The 14,440-nt window shown below is 44.0% G+C and overlaps 1 protein-coding gene across 2 annotated transcripts in view; it reads right to left on the minus strand.

Moving 5' to 3' along the window:
• Window positions 1-14,440, minus strand: part of pip (heparan sulfate 2-O-sulfotransferase pipe) — a 43,502-nt gene that overhangs the window by 5,481 nt on the left and 23,581 nt on the right. For both annotated transcript variants that reach the window (XM_077642122.1, XM_077642123.1), the window contains exon 7: window positions 11,641-11,801. In XM_077642122.1, coding sequence (XP_077498248.1) covers window positions 11,641-11,801 — 161 coding nt within the window. The remainder of the gene's footprint in view (window positions 1-11,640; window positions 11,802-14,440) is intronic.

A 14,440-nucleotide genomic window follows, 5' to 3' on the forward strand; every position in this document is an offset into this window, starting at 1 on the left:
GCCTGTACTGAACTTAATTAGTGCTACTAGAAAAATGATCAGGATATGTACAGGCTCAAAACACCATGCTCAAGCACAGGTTCGTATCATTTCAGCCTACTGCAGACGCCTAGTTCCGCTGCACATAGAGGACGCTACGTATCCGTAAAACAATGCTCGGCGCAGCGCAGCTGACATTTGCTCCTATTATTCCCGTTCACAATACTTCGTGTTTCTCTGAAAACGCCGCCAACTTGCAAAAACAGTGCACATGTGTTTCACGACGAAAAAAAAATTACCTAATTACGTCTCTAACATAAACAGCCACTTATTGGAAATTGTTCTCGAATATAAGTATATAGGCGTGTACATCAACTCAAAACTATGTTGGCATCGACATGTTGATTATCCTGCTGAGAAAGATTGGAAAATGTTGGGTTTTTTGCTCTGTTACACGAGAATGTTTCCGCAAGACTCTAGGGGTTTACTAGTTAAAACGCATATTAGGTCTGCGCTGGAATATGCTCGTACTGTATGGGACCCACCGACAAAGACCGACAGAAAAAAATTAGAGTCCAGAACATAGCGGCCCGCTATGTTTCTGGAATTATAGTAAATACATTAGTGTGTCTGGCATGAAACGGGAGTTAGAATGGGAGCCCCTTGAACTAAGAAGGAGAAAGCTAAGGCTTAAATTTTTTCATTATATATACTACAACAGGATTGCTATTCCTATGGAGAAGTACATTTTTCATCCAGACTACAGATCAGAGCGGGTTGATCATAACCATAAAGTGCGCGAATTCAGATCAAGAATGGAGCTGTTCAAGAGGTCGTTTTTTTCTCACTTTTCGAGAATGGAATACTTTATCTTTATTTCTTGTTAATATTACTGACAATGAAGTGTTTGCATTGTCATTCTGAATTCTCTTGTAATAATTTTTTTCCTTTGTACAACCTCCCCCCCCCCCCCCCCTCTGTAATACAACTGTGGCGTTGTGGGTAAATAAATGAATAAACGACGCCACCGCCGCAGAATCGAGAACGAGCTCTTCAAAATTTGGTGTCTATAAGACGAACTATTTATAAACGTATTTTTCTCTTTGTCTAATAAGGTACAAATGGAAAAAGCAGCTGTTGCGTGAAACGGGCGTCCTTTATGACTACGGTGACCAATGGCAACAGTAAAGGAAAGCAGCCTTTTAATGTTTGAATGCATCAAAAATGCAAAAGGCATTAAAATTCATGAAGTTATAATTTTGTCTAACGATTATCTTTTTGTTAGGGTGCCACGAAAAAAATTAACAATGGACGGCTTTTTTCCACACACGAATTGTTTGTAGCGCTCTCTGAAGACTTAAGTTGTGTTCAAATATGTGTATAAAAAATGACCCGATACCTGTAGTGAATGCGGGGTACTGCGAGAAGAGACGTCTCCGTCAGCTCAGTAGAAAACGACTACGCCTGCAGGGGGCGCTATATCGCTACTTCTTGGATCTGCAGGCCGAGTGCACGGACCCTATTCTGCCTCGCTATCTCCCGTCCGTCTATGGGCACGGGCTGTTAAGACCCATGGTGCAGGGTTGCTTGGGCAATTAGTTCTGTGCAGATCTCTTTCAGTCCCAAGCTTCTGATGCGGAGTGGTCGAATGATTGTCTTACTAAGAGCGTACTTCTTCGCAGTTCTTAGCGTTTTTATACATTTGTCATGACTTTGATCCTATGCAGTCTGAAGACGATCCAACGCGTACTGCTCCAATTTCTCCTGACATTTTAAAATTGTCTTAAAACAGCGCTTAATCTAGTTTTGTGACAAAGGTTTTGCAAAGGATAAGTAGTCATTTATTGATCCGCATATCCCTTAACGAGCCTATGTTCTAAAAAAAGCTGCATAATGATTCGAAGTTACATTTGACGGTGTTTTTTTCTTTAGTAAGCCGAATTAGATCAAACTGAAAAGAAACCTCAAAAATTTTGTCACTGTGAGGCCTAGATGTGAATTTTTCAAACTTTAAATTGGAAGAATTCATCCTTATGTTATAAAATTTTCTTGCCGATTTTAACAAATGTTTACAGCCTTCTGTGATGCCTAAAGATCGGAAGGAGGGAACGGTGGTTCCAGCTCTCAAATCAGATGACATCGATTCCTCTAATAATAAGCGCCCCTGATGCATCTACAGAGTTAGGTTTCATAGCATAAAATTTATTTTCGTGTCAGCGAGTTTCTCGAGGTCCACTGTTTCCCGAACACTACTCAGCATGGCTCTAGAAATATTTTTTTTTCCTGCGCAACTCAACTTCTTTTACTGATGTCTTGCTTTCTGACGGACATCATGGCTGAGGCTTTTGATTGCTTCTCTCACGGTCAACTCTTAAGAAAACTAACATTAGCTATTAGCACAAACTTATTTGCACGCAATAAACACTAACTGAACCCAACACGTAACTACTAATGATTACACGTCTACGCTGTATGTACCGCGATACCATTGGATAATGATCGGTTCTCGGACCCAAGCTTGCTTTTTCTTACGTGGTAATAACAATTCTGACTGTGTCACATATTCTATCATTAGGCTGTTCGTTGACGACAGTCTCATCCACTGCAAAATAAGCCACACCACTGATCCCGGTAAGCCACAAGACCATCTGAACGTTTCCACAAAGCTGTGTCATGCTTGTTTGTGCTCAAAGCCGGCAGCACGGGGCTTTATCACCTCGTTTTTGACGACGCAAAGTGCTATCAAACTTGTCATAAATAATTATAGCCGTGTTCAGCTGCTTCTGCGCTGTTTGAAACAGTCGTAGGAGCGTTCTGCGCCTTATCTCGCAAATTCTACGTCAGCTCTAAATTGAACGCGGCCGAGAGCAGTGGTGATTCTTATCGTCGATGACTGCCGAGCGCTCCTGCTGTTTTTTCCTCCAGCAAGTTCAGTTGATTCGCAGGCGCACAGGTTTGCCGAATAAAGTCCTATTTTTACGCCGGTCTATTGTCTGCAGTCAACGCCTTTGTCTCTGCCTCGACACAGCCGCCGACAGAATTGTGTCAGAATATCATGCCCTTGTACAAAATGCATCATGCTTACAATAAGTTAGCCATTTTTTCTCTTACCAATATACAGAACTGCACCTCAAACTGTTTCTTTATTCGATAGTAAGTCTATCAAAAAACCTCCCATGTACATGACCGTCAATATCGAAGCCATTACTCTCATCCCCGTTTTCTGAAATAAGCCCAAAAACATCTTTTCACCCCATTCACTTATCGCGCATTAATCATAACCACTACGTTCATGTGCCATAAAACCACGTGCAATTCAATCGTTTATACCAGGAACCAGCATTAAATGGAACCGCCTTCCTTCCTCCACAGTCTCAATCTCTGACACTCCTGTTTCATTACTGCCCTCCAAAGTGATTCTAAGCTTAATTTTACCTACTTCACAGTCCAGTACGATGTAGCAGAAACTGCACCTTTCTCTAATTCTGTGCGGCCTTCTGGCCTTCTGAGTATTTCCAACAAAGAGGATAACAGTTAATAACAAAATATTGTCACCTAGTGGTAAAGACAGTCGAAGGAGCGATGAAGACGGACAAAATGGTATTGTAAAAGAAAACTGTTTATTGGGCTGACTAGCGCCCACAATGGACTGAATTACTCGCCGGCGGCAAAGCGCCAAGCGTGATCGGCGGTCATCTAACAGAATGTCAGCCGCTGTCGGTCGTGCTCAATTTAACGCTGATAGCGAACTTTCGATATAAAGCGTGTAAAGTTACTAGCACATTACGGAACAACATAGAATCATCTCTGCCTGGCTGCGATCAATCGAGATAAATCTAGTCGCTCCTTGCTTCGCAAACGAAGCGATAAGGTGGCGTGGCGGCAGATTAGAAGAAGGAACAAACACTGCAAAGATCCGCGGCAATATAAAGAAGTAAACCTCCCTTCTTTTTACATTGTAAACTATTACGCATCGTCTTCTGAACATTTGTCTTTATTTCACACCCAGCATATCGAAGTCTATTTGTGTTATCACCACTTCCATCAAGGCATCAAGGTCACCTTTGCTTTTGGGGGGAAACGCGCTATCCGCCTCTTAACAATAATAACCTTGAAGGTATTTGGCACGTCAACTGGAATTCGCCTGTTCTGAGTGCCCTCGAACTTCCGCTTCAGAATTCAACGCTTAAGAGCCTATTCAAACCAGGACCGTAAAGTTCATTTCAGACAAGTATATCTATTATTCTAGCTCAACTCACCTCCAACCAACTCTTTGTCACCCACAATTTCCTGCAACCTCGCTTATCTATGTAAATTTCTTAAATATTCCTTAAATCTACGGATCTTGAACGCTCTTATCGTTTCACCTACATGATCACCATAATTTACGTACGCACAGTCAGGTTAAAAAAAATAATAACGAGAGCGCTTAGCTACCATTATGCGACACCAGTGCGTTAGAATGTTATTTACTTAAATTATACATTTTGCTAGAGTTGCCCGCAATGGCAATAAAGTACTGTGGTGGGATACGAAATTGTCATTGCTTTTGCACTGACGAACACAATATTCAAAATAAATCTTCTTGCTTGAAGAGCTAAGGTTGCCGCCTGAACTCATTAATCAGCGAAAGCTGATTGACAGTTTGGCCCTCCACTTTACGCGGTAGCCACCCACCGCGTTGCTCACGCTGCGCCCACCTTGAAGTTGCCTCTCTGCCATACGCTGGACGCAGCCTTTTCTTCACGGTGACCCCTCCCCTCTTCTCCCCACAAGCGGAAATGGAGATTATGCTCTCTCCAGTTTACCACCTGCAAACAGTAGCGAGTGGCAAATGGCGTAGGCAAAAACTACATCACTTATCTGCGGTGCGATCTTTGCAGTGAAAGACTCTAAACAGCTACGTGGCAAACTGATTCACCCTGAAATCGATTCTCGTATTGGCGCTGTTTTGAGGGCATTTAGAATTTTAAGAGTTTGCTTGAATTCTTTTCATAGTAGTTGTTTTCCCACTGCAAACCGTTTTATGCGAATCTGCAAATTTCTCCTAGTTACCCTCTTTGAAGCTCTGCGGGATTCATGTGCGCATTTTTCGAGCCACTGCGTTTTTGCCATTTCTGCGTCTGCTTTTGCACCATCTTTGCGTAATGCGTCTGCCAATAATTTTTCCTGAAATTGCATATTTACGCTTCGTAATCCTACTGCGTGAACTTGTCTCTTAATTTCGTGTGGTCGTGTTTTTGATTTTTATTGCTTTTCTGCCAGGTTTTCACAGCTCAGCTGTTAAGGGCCCGTTCGTGAGTTGAACCAAGTCGCCGCCGTCGGTCTAACTGAGCCAAAGAATAAATAAATAAATAAATAAATAAATAAATAAATAAATACATAAATAAATAAATAAATAAATAAATAAATAAATTAAAAATAAACATTGCGGCGACTTGGTTTCGAATTCGCGGCGAGAGCACTAGGCTATCGCAGCAGCCATTCATGCCTCGTTGTTGTTGTTGTTGTTCTCTGTTGGAGCGGTATACACCAAGAGTGCTGGACTGGCCAGGGTGCCTTGCACAGTGAAACAGTTGTGAAACGTGTCGAACATAGTCGTATTCTTCAACCTCCTGTTGGACTAATTTACAGATTCTCGCACGCTGTGCACAGCACGTCGTCTTCTTCATCAACTAATACTGCTATCGAACTACTATCAAACACGATTTCGTGGAAGCAGTTAATGACCAAACACGAGTAGGTCTAATTTACATAGACTTTTTAAAGGCCTTTAATAGAAGACATATTAATGGATAGGCCAATTTTTCGTTGGATCAGCTTTTTTGTAAACTCACCGCCGCCAGTTTGTTCAGTTAGGGCCTACACTTCCGAAACTGTGCCTGTACCTTCAGCATGGTGTAGCCCAGGGTTCCGCTTTAGCCCCTGTCCTCTCTCTTTTGTTCATAAACGACATAACTACTCATAACTATGATTAGTTATTTGCAGACGACTGCGTCCTCTGTGATGAAGCACAAAGCCGACAAGATAAAATTAGTCTCAACAAAGATGTGGCTTTCATAGCCCAATGATGTCAAAAGTGGCTAATTACCATCAACCTTGATAACATCGTTTTAATATTAATAACAAAAAAATCCAAACTTAGCTTTTCGTACGGCTATGACAGTGACATCTATAAAAATATTGCTGAGTATGTGTACTTGGGCATCGTCATATCATTGATCAGATCTAGGATAATTCGGCTGATGCAGACCACATGGCAAGCAAGGCGATGCGAAGGCTAATGTTTCTCAAGCTGGCCCTGCGATACTCTAGAACATTGAGAGAGAGAGAGAGAGAGAGAGAGAAAGGCGGAAAGGCAGGGAGGTTAACTAGACAGCGCCCGGTATGCTACCCTACACGTGGGAAGGGGAACGGAGGGAGAGATAGAAAGGGCGGAAGACAAAGGGAGATGATCACTTTTGCACATGTCCGTAGCCAAGCTTTTCGCTAAGGTAAAGACGATGCGTCTTCCCTTTTAATGTGCGAACGTGGCGTGGTTTCCGTTCACCCAAAATCAAATAGCTACCTCGAGGCTGTGCAGTGGAAAGCCGCGCGTTTTATGTATAAGAGATGTAGGCGCTCCGACTTGCCGACGCATACGCTGTCCGAGATCGGCCTTCATACACTAACCTGTCGTGCGATACTGCACCGACTGGCATTTTTGTGCCTCATCCTGCATGACAAGAGTGAAGTGGATTGTGGCGCCTACATTTCCTATAACACTTATGAGAAACCTGTCATAAGCATTACCTCACACTCCAAGAATATCTTTGCGCTAATAATACATGCAGCTTTCCGTTTCCCCGCGAGCTGTGCGTGACTAGAATGGTTTAGCCCAGACGGTTGTCCCACAGCCAAATGTTGACAAATTTGTTCACTTGCTCGCCAAACTGTGCTCTGAAGCGAGTAAGTGAAGCTATCATTATTGTGTCTATCACTCTTAATTACCATGTATTATGGGAATCTGTTATCATGTGAAATGGTGGATGATGTTATCATCTTCATATTTCGCGTGCTTGTCTTTCTCTTTGTCTTTGCTGTACACCATATGAAAGTGTGACAAGTTGATTATGCGTTATCATTCTTCCCTATCCAATGGTATTAACATAGGTCCATTATTTTTAAACACATTTTAGTTACCCTTTTGTATACTTATGTGAATACCTGTAATGCAAAGTATACATACGCTTCTAAAAATACCAGGTAGGATTTACAGCATCACGAAATAAATAAATATTGCTGCCAGGCGTGACGACCCAGCAAAGCAAAACAATGAGCTTACAGAGTGTGAGACACCGACAGAGCTGCGCCCAAATTTCGCCTCAGGCACAATCATAATGACCATTATAAATCAGTATAATTTTATACAATTATAATACCCTAACCGCATACCGTGGCATCCAACTTCTGTGGCGTCTTCAAAATCATAATTGTCATCCCGTTTGTGTCGGCTGTCGCAAAAAGCCTCTCCTAGGTTCGTCCAATTTACCGTGTGTCTTGCCGGCTGAGGCCCCCTTATCCCCACAAACTTCCTAACGTAAGCCGGCCACCTGACTGCCACCCCTGGCTGAATAGGCCTTCCTTGTCTTGTTTGCGGTACTTAAACAACAAACACAATTCGACGACGCTTAATCCACCCTTAAGAGTACAATGCTATAGATTCCTTCCCCGCAAGTACTCCTTCCTCGTAGACCCACAGATCGGGGAAAATCCTGGTACAACCCGTGGCGTAATGGTGCAGCGGTTAATCGACGCCCAACTGCCCCAGCAGGCGGCTGTTTCAAAACACAGCCACAGTTATCCGAGAGGGTGTCTACCTCTCGGCCAATGAGCTAACGCGCAGTGCCATGGTGGGCAGGCTGCCACTTGCCCCCGTGGCAACTGGGCGGACGCTGGCTTTTCTCGCGAACGGGACATCTAATGCTATCGCCTTAAGATGTTGCTGCACAGCTTCAGCTTGAGGAGTTGCCACAAGATAAGCTTGTTTAAAGAAAACATTGTTGTAACGTAAAAATTTACGCATTCAAAAATAAGCTGCAGGAATAGTATTACCAAAAATAAGATAAATAGAGACTTAGCGCACCTCAATTCAGTTTTTACTCTCGCCCATATGAAATGCTTGTGTATGCTGACTATTTTAATGCTTGTTTTCCGGTGAACCGCGCTTTTATTAATCAGAAATTGTATTTAAGAATGTCTCATTTTCTTCACCACCACCCAATTAAAGCAGCTCCGGCTTTTTCGTACCTGCGCGGATTTTACTGAAACTTTTACGGTGCGTTTTCTGCAGTTTTTTGTCATTTGTGCCTAGTTTTGCAGCCGGGCGACGTACTGATGCAGTGCAGATTAATATTCATATGTTTCATTTCGTGGCCTGAACCAGAGCGATTTCAACGGTCAACTCTGGAAGTGCGACAACCTTTAGGCACGCACGTTGGCATTCGCTCTGCGTTTGCTGAAGGCAAAAGTTCGCGCCAGTTCTTAGTCACTTCAGGCAAATAATGGCACAAGGTGTCGCTTCTCATTCGCCAGTTTAGCCAATCAAAGCGCACACGACAAGTTTTGAGACAGTATCTGTTACGTCGTAAGATTGTACGCAGTGATGACATTTTTTGGGCAAAGCCAGTTTTGGTTTCGGTTTCCTTGCGTCTGCGCTTATGATGTATTCCACTCAGCATTCTGGAAACATTTTTGTACCGGAGAGCGAGGGCTCCAAAGAATGTGATGTGAATATCAACTCAAAATGTTAAAAAACCACCAGAGTTCAACTTTAAGCCCATCGCAGCAATAACAAACCAGACTCCGCGATTACCATTTTAAAGTGAATGATAAATTACCTCGCCACAGAGACCCGCGCGAAAAAACACCTTGCGTCATCGCAGTTTTCTTTGTGTTTGTGTGAAAATGGGGAGCGACGGCGATATTTATATTTCATTTAGTATATTTTCTAGTCTAAAATTTCCTTTCCAGCCACGGTAGACTCCGTAATTCGAACTCCGTAATGTACCAATACCGGCCGATTTGTATTTTCTTCTCATTGTCTATTAAATAGGCAATACATTGATTTAAATGCTGCACCATCAGGTACGGTAGGCCGTTTGTCGACTGCAAAGACACTGAGCATGTAAACGTTTTTCATAATATGAAGGTACTTATTTAAAAATGCAGTGATCCTCCGCTGACATTGGCAGACCCTGGAACAGTTCGGTGCCTTATAGTGACATATCTTTCCGGATGTTACAGCACCGGTGGTATAACGGATTTTGTCCGATGCCTATGGCTCGTGGAGAATTTCTGTTAAAGGTATACTGCACCGCGTTCTCATCACAAAGAGGACGCTCTTACTAAAAGTGCAGCTCTTATAATCTATGAAAGGGTTTGGGTTTAGGGGGGTTTAACGTCCCAAAGCGACTCAGGCAATCAAGGACGCCGTAGTGACGGGCTGCGGAAATTTCGACCACCTTGGGTTCTTTAACGTGCACTGACATCGCACAGAACACTGGCCTCTAGAATTTCACCCCCATCGAAATTTGACCGCCGCGGTCGGGATCGAACCCGCGTCTAGCGCCATAACAGCCGAACCACCGCGGCGGACTATAATCTAGAAAAGGAATTAAAAAAAAAACAGGCGTCGCTATCACCAGCCGCTTTCCAAATTTAATTGCATGCCTCAACAGCGAATTTTGGGCGCGAATTCCAGAAGGTGCGCACACCGTCAATTCGCATCACAGCCGTGCAACCCGTCCTTTTCGAAGCGAGCCACCAGTTTGAACCGACTTGCCGGAAGATTATCAACCCAATATTGTCTCAGATAAATGCCTCTTTTGCTTACAGGAAATGGTAACCTAGGGAGGAAGAACCGGTTAACTGTAGTTTTTACTGAGAAAACTATTGAATGCAGTGCCGTCGGTGTCTATTTGAGGCAAGCTATTTAGGCGACCACGCAAACGAAAGGAAAAGACATGACGAGGCCTGAGACAAGGGAGAAAGAGCAGATGCCGGAACAAGCCTGTTGATGGAAGCACCCGTGTCGAGCTCTCGTTTTCTATCCGTTGTGCGTCCAAAGAATCGGACCTGATATTCCTCGTGGAAAAGTCAGTTTACTACCCCTGCGATACACGTTGCAATATTACGACATAACACCTCTGTAGCTCAGTGGTTAAGGCTCTCGTCTACTGAGCCGGAGCACCCGAGTTCGAACCCAACCGTGTGCTGTGCGATGTCAGTGCACGTTAAAAATCCCCAAATGGTCGAAATTATTCCGGAGCCCTCCACTACGGCACCTCTTTCTTCCTTTCTTCTCTCAGTCCCTCCTTTATCCCTTCCCTTACAGCGCGCTTCAGGTGTCCGCCGAGGTACGAGACATACTGCGCCATTTCCTTTCCCCCAAAACCAATTTTCCGTAAACCAATTTACGCGCATTGTCGTCGACTACTCATCCGGAGTTCCCGGGTTCGAACCCGACCGCGGCGGCTGCGTTTTTATGGAGGAAAAACGCTAAGGCGCCCGTGTGCTGTGCGATGTCAGAGCACGTTAACGATCCCCAGGTGGTCGAAATTATTCCGGAGCCCTCCACTACGGCACCTCTTCTTCCTTTCTTCTTTCACTCCCTCCTTTATCCCTTCCCTTACGGCGCGGTTCAGGTGTCCAACGATATATGAGACAGATACTGCGCCATTTCCTTTCCCCAAAAACCAGTTATTATTATTATTATTATTATTATTATTATTATTATTATTATTATTATTATTATTATTGTTGTTGTTGTTGTTGTTGTTGTTGTTGTTGTTGTTGTTGTTGTTGTTGTTGTTGTTGTTGTTGTTGTTGTTGTTGTTGTTGTTGTTGTTGTTGTTGTTGTTGTTGTTGTTGTTGTTGTTGTTGTTGTTGTTGTTGTTGTTGTTGTTGTTGTTGTTGTTGTCGTCGTCGTCAATGTTTGCGCCATTTTCTACGCTGGAGTCAGAGCGACTTCACTTTTTCCTGTATACTTCCAAAATCAAAGCGAACTCGTCGAGCGTCCTTATCACGTAATCGCCACTGGTACTACATTCTCAAAAGCATCCATTCCGATTGATACTTTGCCGTCAATGACTAGCACCCTAAAAAAACGCCTTCTTGGGCGAGTTGGTCACAATTCATCTTAGGTACTAGGCGCGAACACACACTGACACAAGGAAGGATACGGGACAAAGCGCCCGTTCTTCTGCCTGGTGCTCGGCTTTCTATAGGGTGCATGGCCTGGGCATGGAGCCCGTGCCTTCAAATCCGAACACTGTGTGAGCCTTGACAGGGACAACGAAGCTGAGAAAGGACCCAACTGGAATACATTTTCGCCGACTAGCTAATGCGACTAGCTAATGAACACGCTTGTCTTCTACGATGTATTTCGCCGATCACAGCGGCGTGCATGAACTCCGGAGAAGTTCCTGGCATACAATTCTTTTAAACCCATTAGCTCCATGTACATGTCCCATAGATCGGCTTCTTTATATCGTTTTATGCAACTTAAAGGGCGCATGTAGCTTGGCAAACGTACCTACCGACATAAAAAAACACTTGTTTAATACCTGGCCAAAGATAATTAACTCAGCTAGAACAATTACTTTCACAGAAATTCCGCACCGGACTTCCGGTAGAGCTCCGTCGCCCCTCGGAAGAAGCGCGGAATGTGCCACTCCAGTAGTGCCAGCGTCAGGTTGAGGTCCTCCAGGACACCGACGACAGAGAAGTGGCGCTCGATGTTCTGGCGAGCCCTATCCAGAGCCCAAGAGTTCTGGACCAGCCTTTGAAAGAATGTAAGGGGAAGAAAACAGTGTGAGCTTCAGGGGCGCATTAACGTTGCCTCGCACGCATGCTAGATTAAATGGCAAGCTGGAATTATTTACGTTCATTACAACCTTTTGCATGTCGGCTGCAGAAAATTAGAAGCAAGCTTTTTCATATTCAGCGGCACGAATGGTAAGAAATTGAGACGCCAGCTCCAGTCTCAGGATTATTTTGTCTTAACAATACATGAATACAGTTGGTCTCTCTTAACTATTCCTTTCACACACGCATTATGCTCAAGTATCGATAAAAAATTTGAAAGTTTCTGTGTCTATGTTTCCAACCCCATATTTCACAACAATAACAAGAATGGCTAAAAAATTGAGACTTAACACACGGCGCACACTTTGACGCTCAAAGAATTTCGGCATAATCTCAAAAAACACGCACATTTGTGAACAATTAATTATTTTTTTATTATTCGAAGCAGCTCCAACAACAGTGTTCTTTAGTGAAACATTCCACCATGTGGGAGAAGCAATAGTTACAGCACCAGACAGCACATCCTAGGTACACCGTAGAACACGACATCGATTTTTATTTCTTGTTTTTGAAGAGGGATCCCTTTTTCTGTTCACGGCAGACTTCAATCGTTTCTGGCCTCACTGAACTTGTGAAAACAGCTCTAAATGCTGAGAAAAAACTTCCAAAGTCTCGTGCACAATTGTAGACGCCGTTCATCAGAGGGAAAAAAAATGGCAGTGTCTTAGCTCGGCTGTGCCAGGATATACATGGCTAGAGGTACGTTTTCCTGGCTGAGCTTAATGTGGTCACTCTATGTTTAGCAATGAGAAACATTGGGCTCCCTCTCGGCGTGTATACACCGTCTATTGCTTTCAGCAGTCTGGAATCTCAGTTCGGCAAGCTGTTCTTCTCTCTGTTCGGTGGTCTCCGCTCCTTTCTTCGCCTTCTTGCGCTCATCTTCTCTTTGTTGAGTAGCCAACTGCCAGGAGACAAGCTCAGGATCGGAAGAGTTGATCTTCTCTTGTCTATACCGCAGTTTAGCAGCGGCTGGACTCGTTCTCTGCATCCATGTAAAACATTGTGATACAGCCGCCCATTACATCTCCGCCTTTTATACGCAATGATGCGCATGCGACACGCGGTTCGGATGATAGAGTGGCGAGGCGGCAAGGCGGCGACGAAGCGCGCAGCGCACCTGTGAGGGGTCTCTCTGGTTACCATGGCATCGGCGCATGCGCACAACTGCTCATCCGCGTGACGCCACGCACAGCTCCAACGGTGGACTGCGCGCGCGGCCGCGGCGAAGCGCACGCCATACCTACTGCTCCTTTCCGGTTGCCAAAATAACGGCGCATGCGCACAACAGGCCACTCCGGACTACAGCGAAATGCTTGACTGGTAGCCAAGTGTAGCTCTCGCCATAATAAATAAAATCTTTTCAAGCTGAACACTCCGACTAATTTTGGCAAGTCGGTTATGAGCAGATCTATTCGTCGTCGGAGGGGCAAAAAACAACTGCGAGCGATTGGCATGTGCCATCCACCTCACTTGCAGGGCTTCAGCGCACGTTGCGATATCCGAGCACTGTCGCAGATGAGTCCACGACCTACTTTCGTGCGCCACACCTTTTGCAGAAGTCGGCCTATGGTGCAGAGACTCATGTGACTGTAATTAGTGGACGTTAGGCAACCACCGGCATGTTTCACTTTTCAGATGTCTTCGTTAAGCTCGTCTACATACTTTTGTGTAACTACAGATCCCACAGTCCCACTTTGTTTGAAAACGTAAGCTTAATGGCAGGAGAGTCGAGCAAAAAAAAGAAAGGAACCGCTCCGACTTTCTCCCCGCGACCACCCTTACGGGGTGATAATACGCTTCCTGAACACATTTTTTTATTGATGCTGTAAGTCCCATCAGGGACTGTAACAAAAAGGGCAGTGGATAATACAACCAGGTGTAGTGCACATATTGCTAAGTAAAACAACTTGAACAATAACATATGGTACAAAAGTTTTTCAAAATCGGTTAGAATTCAAGTTGAGGTAAAAATAATGGGCTGCAAACATTGTGACAAGCAAAAAAAGAAAATCGACTGTAGTTAGCGCTGTAATTTCAGTCTAGGCACAAAAAAAAAGATAGAAATAAACAGGGCAGAATAGGAAAGTGTGGAGAATGAGAATAACTACTGGGAAACAGACAGGTGATCTCTAACCAGGGCACTAAACGCATCTAATGATGAGCTGTTATTAATATCTATGTTTAGATTGTTCCATTCTCGTGTTGCTCGAGGAAAAAATGAGTATTTGAATATGTCAGTACTGAATGGAAACTCGTTTAATTTGTGAGTGAGGTTGTGGCGGGTCGATCTAGTTTTTGTGGTCGTTATTTATTTTGTAGCGGACACATTTAGTTGGTTGTGTATTAGCTGATACATGATTTTAAGTCTTGCAAATTTTGCTCTGCTCTCCAGGGTTAGGAGTTCTGCACGTTTTAGTAATTCCGTTGGTGAGTCTGTAAGGGAGTGTTTATTGTACACACATCTTAGTGCCTTTTATTATCTGCACCCCTTGAAATTTTTTCTTGAGCTTGTTAGCAAAGGGAAACCAAACGTTGCTGGCATACTCTAGGAATG

Source organism: Amblyomma americanum, chromosome 10 (assembly GCF_052857255.1).
Source record: "Amblyomma americanum isolate KBUSLIRL-KWMA chromosome 10, ASM5285725v1, whole genome shotgun sequence".
NCBI classification, from domain to species: Eukaryota; Metazoa; Arthropoda; class Arachnida; order Ixodida; family Ixodidae; genus Amblyomma; species Amblyomma americanum.